This window comes from Rhinoderma darwinii, chromosome 9 (assembly GCF_050947455.1).
Source record: "Rhinoderma darwinii isolate aRhiDar2 chromosome 9, aRhiDar2.hap1, whole genome shotgun sequence".
In the NCBI taxonomy this organism is placed as follows: domain Eukaryota; kingdom Metazoa; phylum Chordata; class Amphibia; order Anura; family Rhinodermatidae; genus Rhinoderma; species Rhinoderma darwinii.
Genome location: NC_134695.1, coordinates 32217987 through 32227925, shown reverse-complemented (window position 1 = coordinate 32227925; position 9939 = coordinate 32217987). Strand labels below are relative to the sequence as shown.

Here is a 9939-nt window from a genome sequence, read left to right as displayed (position 1 = left end):
AATTTCAAAGAAGTAGTAGGATCACTTCAGTGATCTAATTTATGTAGGCGATTTAACACAATAGATTATTTGATAATATTATTATCACTTTGTGATCTATATTATGAAGTAGTAATAACCTGACCTCTTTCCCCTTTTGTTCTGATTCTTCGGAAACCTAGTCACACGTGACTTATCGTCACCTAGTGAAGGCGTCCATAACAACCGAATTGAGTTTGCCTCCAGTTGCTTAGACATATAGCTACATTTCGATGGATTCTTGCCATGATTGAGGATATTATTATATCTACGTATATCCGATTGTGATTCTTTTTGATCAAATGCTGGTTTCTATTTGTGCAGCAGAGACGACTGATTGCGGAGCAAGCGCAGTAGCGCTCTAGGATCGTAACTGGAACCTGGAGTGTGGTGAACTTCCCTCCTTCGTTTTTCTATTACAACAACAGTGACTGACATATTGTTGTTGATGATGTATTGAAGATGTATTGTATGTTGCTTTTTTACACTTTTTGAGGATTATATAACAAATTGAAGAATGTCATTAAGACTAATGTATGCTTCACCTGGGAGACCGGGTTCACGATTTTCACTGGTTGGAACGGACCATGTGATCATTTGTATTCACCTATTTATAACGATGTTTTTAGACATGATGTTAGGCTTGACAAAGACCCCTCACTCACTATGGGTCGAAACGTTGCCTGTCGTTTGTGGGTGTCTTGACAATAAAACCACTTTGATGATTTGAAGACGTGTGCTGTTGTCCTACTACTTCTTTGAAATTCACATCGTGCCGGAGTGGGTTTGCCTGGCTTGACAGCGTGCACCGCATCATACTTGGGATTAGTGCTGCTTCAAAATTCCTTTTTTTTTAAATATCCTGGAGATATGTCATAAATGTCTCTCATGGGAAAATCCCTTTAAAGGACGAGTGTCGCGAAAAAAAATTTTTTTATATCAATTTGCTTTTAGTGTTTTTTAAAAAAATTTTTTTATTTATTTGTGTGTTTGTGTTTTACTTTTTTTTATTATTTCACTTTTTCTTCCCTATCGGGGCTGCCATTTTTTTTCCATCTCTGTATGTGTCGATTAACGACACATACAGACATGGAATACGGCACATACAGTCCCATAGTGAATGCGAACGGGGCCCGTTCCATCCACTATGCTGTACGCCGTCTGTGTGGGAACGGCGCATGCGCCGCTCCCACACAGTCCAAATTGAAGGTCTTCGGCCGAGCGACGTCCGGCGCCATTTTCTTGTGGACCGGAAGCCGCGGCCGGACAGTAAGATTACTACTTCCGGTCGCGGCTTCTGGACTTGTGCACTTGGAGCGGAGGGAGCAGACGGACCTGAGTGAGCGGCGGCGGCAGGAGCAGATAAGTTAGGTCTGTGTATGTATGTGTATTACTGTGTGTTTACTACTGTATTTAAGCCTACTACACTGTGTGTTAGCTCAAAAAATGGCGACACAGTGTAGGAGGTTAGACCGTTCAAACCCCCCCTTTCTCCTGGCACTAGCCAGGATAAAGGAGGGGGGATTCTGTGAAGCAATGTGGTTGCTTTACCACATGCCAATGCTGCAATTTTGGGAATTGCTCCATCTAGTGACCAGCACAATTAGAATCTAATTTATAATATTTCCTGACTCGTGAAAAAATTTAAAAAATTAGAACAATGTTTAATCACTTATACACTGTTTAACTAAAAAAATAAAATAAAATTTCTAGCGACACATTACCTTTAAGTACAGCTTATTAACCCCCACCACACATTCAGCTTATTAACCCCCACCACACATTCAGCTTATTAACCCCCACCCCACATTCAGCTTATTAACCCCCACCACACATTCAGCTTATTAACCTCCACCCCACATTCAGCTTATTAACCCCCACCACACATTCAGCTTATTAACCCCCACCACACATTCAGCTTATTAACCCCCACCACACATTCAGCTTATTAACCTCCACCCCACATTCAGCTTATTAACCCCCACCACACATTCAGCTTATTAACCTCCACCCCACATTCAGCTTATTAACCCCCACCACACATTCAGCTTATTAACCCCCACCACACATTCAGCTTATTAACCCCCACCACACATTCAGCTTATTAACCCCCACCACACATTCAGCTTATTAACCCCCACCACACATTCAGCTTATTAACCTCCACCACACATTCAGCTTATTAACCCTCACTTAACCCACAAGCACCTCTACTGCACATCAGAACTGCCACCCCCCAGGACACATCATAGCAGCATATTATCTCCTGCAGCATCAGATCTCCTCATAAAGCACGTTATTCCCATGTACATCCAATATCATGCAGACATCATTCTGTCTAACACACGGCAGGCACTGCACAGAAGTCATGTGACTCGTCTACACCATGTGACCTGTCTATACCATGTGACTCATACATCATCTACACGACTAGGAGCAACTCCAATCTAGACACGGCCGAGTTTGACAGGACCATTAAGCTGCCCTCTCGTTTTCTAGGGGGAAGAAGAAACACAAGCACAGAACGGAACGGAAGTAAATCTAGTTGGTGAACGGCTCTTAGGTGCTTTATCTGTAGCAGGCGGGAGAGCGCTAGACGGAGTATGGCTTCGGCTTCTAATATTGATGTGGACGCCACTCAGCATCTGAGGGATATTTTGAAGCTAGATCGTCCTGGAGGTGAGGAGAAGGGAATTCATGTTTGGGAAACGGAAGTGAGTTTGTGAAGTATAAAGTAGTTATTGGGGAATCCCTGGCTCTATGATGAGAGTGACCGGGCGCTTCAGTGGATGAGAAGTTCTTCAGTCGGTAGATCCTTCTAGCGGTTTGCGCGTGGTGGGGGCCACATAGCGTTCATGCCCTCCGTGTTTATCACTTAGAAATCTAGTGAGAGGGAAGTTTTTTTTGGTTTTGAAGTGAAGGGTTACTTTTACAAATATCTGCCTTGGGAAATATTTTATCAATCTCAATGGGCTTTTTTTATTTTATTTCAGACTGCCGATGATCAAAATTGTCCAAAAAAACAAAACAAAAAAAACACCTTTTATTTGTGCTGTGATTGCATTACTGCAGAAATCATATGTAAGGCCCTGTTCACACCTGCGTTTGGGTTTTCTGTTTTGCTCTCTCTGAGGAGCAGAACAAAGGAAATCCGGAAGCAACAGTTCTGTTGCACTGACTTTAATGGGTTCCGACAGCATTCTATCGGAGCGTCCATAGTTTTACCAGAAGCAATAGCGCAGCAGGCTGCACTATTGTTTCCGGTAATCGACCGGATCTGCGACGGAGGCTCCCTAACGCAGGTGTGAACCAGGCCGTATGCTCACCATGCTTGTAAGTTTTTCCCTACTCCGGTCCATGTGTGTGTGGGCGTGGATAGGATATCGGTCGTTTGGTGGTGGAGGCTTCTTATGTGGCCCTGGTCTCCGTCTCTCGAGATCATGCTGTGCTGTGATTAAGTCCCACAGAAACGTTACCGAAGTCTCGGGAGTGTGAATAGACATCGCGTCATGGCTGGAGGTGATGTCTATTCACTCTCAAGACACTTTGGTAACATTAATGTGGGAGTATGTGACAGCACATCATGATCACGCTGTGTTGCAAGTACAGCTAAAGATGAATAATGAGAAGTGCAGGACACTGATTGGTCAGCGTCATGCACTCCTGTACAACGCCCACTTGGTAAAAAGTAAAAACACGCCCAGTTGTCTATTAAGAAACTAATTAGCATAAATCTAACTTGTTCATAACTTGCTAAAAAATGATCGTTTTTCAAAATAAAAACCACTGCTGTTCTCTACATTACAGCGCTGATCAGATTATGTAGGAGATAGGGATTTATAATCTGGTGACAGAGCCTCTTTAACCCCTTCCCGACACATGATGTGCTGGCACATCATGGGGAGGGGATGATGTTTAGAGCGGAGTGGGCTCAGCGCGTGATCCAAACATCATCCCATCCCCGCTCCATGATGTGCCAGCACATCATGGGTCGGAAAGAGGTCAAGTAGGAAGCGGTCAGGTGGCCCGGTTCTGCCGGATCCCTTGACTGCCGACTATAAGATTCTGGGACTTTTTAGCAAGATTTATTCAGATAGATCTATTCTTGTTAAAAACTGCGTCTTATAGTCAGAAAAATACGGTATCTATCTCATCTATCTCACTCATATCATACACTGCAGGTCTCAGCTGTGTTTTATAGCGGACATGCTGCTCGAACGGCGAATGCGCTGTTCCTGGCCATTTAACTAGTTAAATTCTGCAGTCAGTAGCGACCGCGGCATTTATAGGGCTATTCCCATGAAGGACATTTATGACCTATCCACAGGATATGTCATTAATGTCAGATAGATGTGGGTCCCACCTCTGGGACCCGCACCTATCTCTAGAGTGGGGCCCCTAAACCCTGTTCTATCTTACTCGGCTCCGCTGTCTCCCGGCCACTTCCTGGTTAGGTGGTCGAGAGCTACGGAAACAGCTGAGTGCTCGCTAATATCCGCTGTTTCCGTAAGTCCCATAGAATTTGAATGGGAGTTACGCAAATAGCATAGCACCGCGAGCTACGTTGTTTCCGGTACTTGGTAGCTATAAAAACAGCGTACATGGTCTAGTTACGGAAACAGCGTAACTAGCGGAGCTACGCGGTTTCCGTAACTCCCATAGAACTGAATAGTAGTTACGGAAACGCCGTGGCATACTACGCTGCTTATATAACTGCCATTCACTACTATGGGAGTTACGGAAACAGCGTAGCTCAGTGAGTTACACTGTTTCCGTATCTCATCCATGTATTGCAGTGTATTGTACCAGCGATCTAATGATCGCTGGTTCAAGTCCCCTAGAGGAACTAATAAAATGTGTAAAAAAAAAAAAATATAAAAAAAAATATTTTCAGGAGTGTAAAAAAAATATTGAAAGTTAAAAAAAGCAAAAACCCTTTTCTCATTTTTCCCCAAGCACAATGTAAAAATTTTTTTACAATTTTAAATTGGTATCGCTGTGTCCGTAAAAGTCCAAAACGATTACAATATAGCAATATTTGGTTTGCACGGTGAACGGCTAAAAAAAAAAAAAAATTAAAACACCAGAATTGTTGTTTTTGTCATCATTGCGCTAAAAAGTGCTAAAAAAATCGTATGTACCAAAAAATGGTGCTAATAAAAACCACATCTCGTCCCGCAAAAAATAAGCCCTCACATCGCTCAAATGATGACAAAATATAAAAGTTATGGCTCTCAGAATGTGGTGAAACCGGACAAATTATTTTATTTAAAAAAAAAAAAAATATGTTTTATCATTACTATTCTCCCTCTCCTGACAGCCTGCCGGGAGAGGGAGAAGTTACAGCAGGTCTGCGTGACGAGGGGAGGCCCGCGACGAGGGGGGTGCAGCTCCCCACACGCACCCCCGCCATAAACATGCATAAAACACGCACACACACACCTTACCTGCAGTGCGGCCGGTCTCCAAAATGTTTCTATGCTTGTCGCTCTGAACTGCGTATGCGCAATACCCGCGCTAGACGGCAGAAGCAGAGGACATGCGAACGGGAGCCGATCGTATATCCTATGGTCTGTAGCTGCCATATTCCATCTGTGTGTGTGAGTTGTCAAGACACATACACAGATGAAATAAAAAAATGGCAGCCCCCAGTAAAGTAAAAAAGTTTAAATAAAAAAAAAAACAACCAGTTTTTGACAAAAAATAAAGTAAATATAATCTATTGAATAAAAACACAAATTAATAATAAAGAAAAAAAAACCATGACACCTCCTTTTAATTCTCAGGAAACGTCTAAAGGGTTTAAAAAAAAAAAAAAATAGCTTTTGCAAATTTTGTGGAAAATGTGAAAAACTGCTATTAAGATTATTAGGGTATGTTCACACACTCGCAAAAAACGTCTGAAAATACGGAGCTGTTTTCAAGGGAAAACAGCTCCTGATTTTCAAAAGTTTTTTTTAAGCAACTCGCGTTTTTTGCAGTGTTTTTTTTTTTTTTTACAGCCGTTTTTGGAGCGGTTTTTCTTTAGTCAATGAGAAGCGGCTCCAAAAAATGGCTCAAGAAGTGACATGCAGTTTTTCACAGACGTTTTTTTTACAGGGCCGCTTTTCAAAAGAGCTGCGTAAAAATAATGCCCCGTCGGAACAAAACGCAGTTTTTCCTATTGAAATCAATGAGCAGGTGTTTGAAGGGGTTCTGCTTCCGATTTTTCTTTTCAACAAATTTTATTGAAAGTTTTTTACAACAAGGTAAAGGGCATATTTCGAAAACACAAATAATTAATACTGAACAAAAAATCAATCTATACACTCAGCAAATTATATTGCAATTATAAAGACAAAGTGTCGAATATTCGTGGTTGCAGTAACAGTAAATATGCAGGTTCGATATAATAAAAGAAACAGCATAAAGACAAGAGACGAAACAGGGGGGAGTAGAAGGATTGGGAAGAGTATAGCGGAAAGCTGGGAAGGTAAGGGGGGGGTTGTCGGCCAGAAATCTGCTATGAAAGAAGTCGTTTGACTTTAATAAGCAGTAATCATATTGGCAGGCAGGTGAGGGTATGCGTAGCTAATCCAGGGTAACCAGAGCGACTCAAATCCGGCAACTCTATCTAATAAGATACTTGTAAGTTTTTCGTTCACAAATATCTGGTCTATTCTGGTTTTGACCTCTGCAAAAGTTACTGTACGTTTTTTCCAGGAGTGGGCGATAGTTATTTTAGCAGCCAATAGGATATAAGAGAATAGTCGAAATTGTGCATTCGTGAGTTCTGGAGGTTTGTAATGGAGAAGAGCTATCCTAGCGTCCCTACGTATAAGTATGCCGAATAAACTTTGGGCGAGGCCAAACACCCTACTCCAGAATCGTATAAGCCTTGGGCAGGACCACCAGATGTGGAGCATGTCACCGGGAGTGTGGCAACCACGAAAGCATGAGTCGGGGTAGGTGGGAAAAGCGCGGGCAAGTCGACTAGGAACCAGATACCACCTCATCATGACTTTATAGGCTGATTCTAAAATATTCATATTAATAGAGCAGTGCGACATTGTATTCCAGATACTGTGCCAATCTGCTGGTTCAAGCGTCACCCCCAAATCTCGGTGCCATCGATCCACATATGTGTGAGGAACAGGTGTGGGATTGTTAAGAAGCCACTTATATAATATTGATATGATCCCCTTAGTGTTAGGGCTAGTTTCGCAGATTCGCTCGAACTGAGAGAAGGAGTCAGAAGCAGTCTTATTATGAATAAGAGAAGTAATCCAATTCTTGAGTTGTAAATATCGGAATACTTCGCCATTGGGAATCTGCCGAGAGGTCTGAAGCTCACAGAACGAGAGAATCCGAGAGTGAGTGGGCGCTAGAAGATGATGAACTCTGAGTATACCACTCGACCACCACCATTTAAATGCAAGATAATTGTCCGCGCCTGGGGAGAACAGGGGGTTATGCCACAGCGAAAGGAGGGGAAGGTGCGGCGAGATCAATCTGCTAGAATATTTGACAGAGTCCCATACCGTTAAAATGTGCGTAAGTGTGGGGGAAATATGAGGAGAGCGAAGGGAGGGGGGTACCCACGGTAATGATTGGATCGGGGTTGGCGACGTCTCCGGGATATCCAGGTATACCCATAAAGGCATATTTACAGAAACATGCAATTTAGTTAAGGACGCTATCATAGCTGCTTGGTAATATTTGGAAATATTCGGAACCCCTAAGCCCCCATCTGCCTTTGGCGAGCAAAGTGTAGACCTGGATATTCTAGGACGCGCTCCCCTCCAAATAAAGAAAGAAATCCGGTTCTGAATAAGACGCAAAATGTGTGGTGGGACTTTGATTGGCAGGGTTTGAAACAGGTAGAGGAGCTTTGGAAGGATGGTCATTTTGACTGCAGAGATGCGTCCCATCCAGGATAGATATGTAGATTGCCAGCATGTCATCGAGGATGTTAGAGAGCGGATAAGGGAGGGGTAGTTAGCGGAATACAGCTGATCATAGGAGGGGGTCAAATGAATACCCAGGTAGTTCAATGAATGTCTGGCCCACTGAAAGGGGAAATGGCTTTGTAATGAGTGCATAGTTTGTTGTGTCAGGTTAATATTTAATGCGATGGATTTCGTGGGGTTTATAGCCAGTCCAGAAATTGAAGCAAATTCTGATAGAGTTTGCATTAAGTTAGGAAGGGAGATAAGGGGTTGGGAGAGCATAAGTAGCATATCGTCAGCGAAGAGGGACAATTTATGTTGCACGCCCCCTAACTCCAGACCCCTGATGTTCGGATTTTGGCGAATCATCATAGCTAGAGGTTCTAGCGCTAGAATAAATAGAATAGGGGATAGCGGGCATCCCTGTCTGGTGCCTCGTTCAATAGAAAAGGAAGCAGACTGATAACCCGCATAACAAACTTTAGCAGTAGGGTTAGAATAGAGGGCGTGCACCCAAGACATAAAATGGCTGCCAAACCCCCACTTCCCCAAGGCAAAATCCATGTAAGACCAGGATATTGTGTCGAAAGCTTTTTGAATGTCAAGTGAAAGGAGCATTGAAGCCACATTTCTCTTACGTGCCAGGTGAACCAGGGATATAACTCTCTTGGTACAATCGCTTGTTTGTCTGCCTGGGACAAAGCCTGCCTGATCCCCATGTATTATTCCGTCAAGGAAGCGGTTGACTCTAGCCGCCAGAATTTTAGCTAAAATTTTTATATCAGTGTTCAGGAGGGATATTGGTCTATAATTAGTAATTTGAAGGGCGTCCTTTTGGGGTTTTGGAATCATTACAATATGTGCCGTCAGGGTTGGTACCCGAAGAGTCGTGCCAGTTCGGATAGTGTTAAAGAGTTGGGTTAAATACGGACTTAGGAGCGGGGAAAGTTTTTTGTAGTATAATGGGGAAAATCCATCTGGACCAGGAGATTTGGAAGGTTTTAACTCCTTGATAGCCGCCTGAACTTCCGTCTCAGATATCTCGGCCTCCAAGGCATCAAGATTGGTGGGGGTGATGCCCGGGAAGATCAGATTAGCAAATAGGCCTTCAGCCTTCAAGGGGTCAAAAGGTGGGGGGGATGAGTAGAATTTAGAAAGGAAATGTTTAAATTGGGAGACAATCTTATTAGGATCAGCTGTTATTGTTCCGGAGGCTGTCCTCAATCTAACAAGTTCTTTTGGCACCACAGGAACTCGCAGTTGGCGTGCTAAAAGTTTACCAGGTTTATTGCTTTGCGAGTAGTAGCGCTGTTTGGACCATCGTAGTTTGCGCTCAGCCTGTTCCGTTAATAAAAGATCGAGTTCTAGTTTGGTGGCCTCTACCAAAGCCTTATTAGCAAGCGAAGGAGTCTGTTTCCAAGCATTTTCATTTTGATTTAACGTTCGGTATAAATCTGCTATTTTCTTTTCTCTGTTTTTTTTTTTAATGGACCCCATCCTAATGAGAGCCCCTCGCAGGGTGGCTTTATGGGCTTCCCATAGTATTATCGGCGATGACGTGGAACCCACATTTAATTCAAAGTATTCCTTAACAGCTACTTCAATCTGCGCAAATGAGTCTTTGGATGTCAATAGGGAGTCGTTTAGGCGCCAATTAAAAGAGAGCCCCCGTGGGATCAGAGAAGAGAAGGAGACCTCTACAGGGTTATGGTCTGACCAGGGTGTGCTAAGTATCTTTGCAGCGGAGCATAATGGTAGTGAACGCTGCGACGTAAATATGTGATCAATGCGACTAAAAGAGGAGTGAGGGTTGGAGTAAAAAGTAAAATCCTTAGTACTGGGATGAAGTTCCCTCCACAGGTCTTGGAGATCATGCGTGCGTAACATGTCGCTAAACGTGGATGAGGAAGTTTGAGATGTGGGTGCGGTCGGGGCTGGGGATTTATCCATAGAGGGATTGATTACCAGATTTGAGTCGCCCATGACCACTAGT

General features: G+C 43.3%; 1 protein-coding gene across 1 annotated transcript in view; it reads left to right on the top strand.

The window, feature by feature from the left end:
• Positions 1–2429: 2429 nt before the first annotated feature.
• EDC4 (enhancer of mRNA decapping 4) overlaps positions 2430–9939 on the top strand; it is a 203121-nt gene continuing 195611 nt past the window's right edge. The window contains exon 1 of the mRNA XM_075837480.1: positions 2430–2697. Within this exon, the coding sequence (XP_075693595.1) occupies positions 2622–2697 (76 nt within the window). The 5' untranslated portion in view covers positions 2430–2621. The remainder of the gene's footprint in view (positions 2698–9939) is intronic.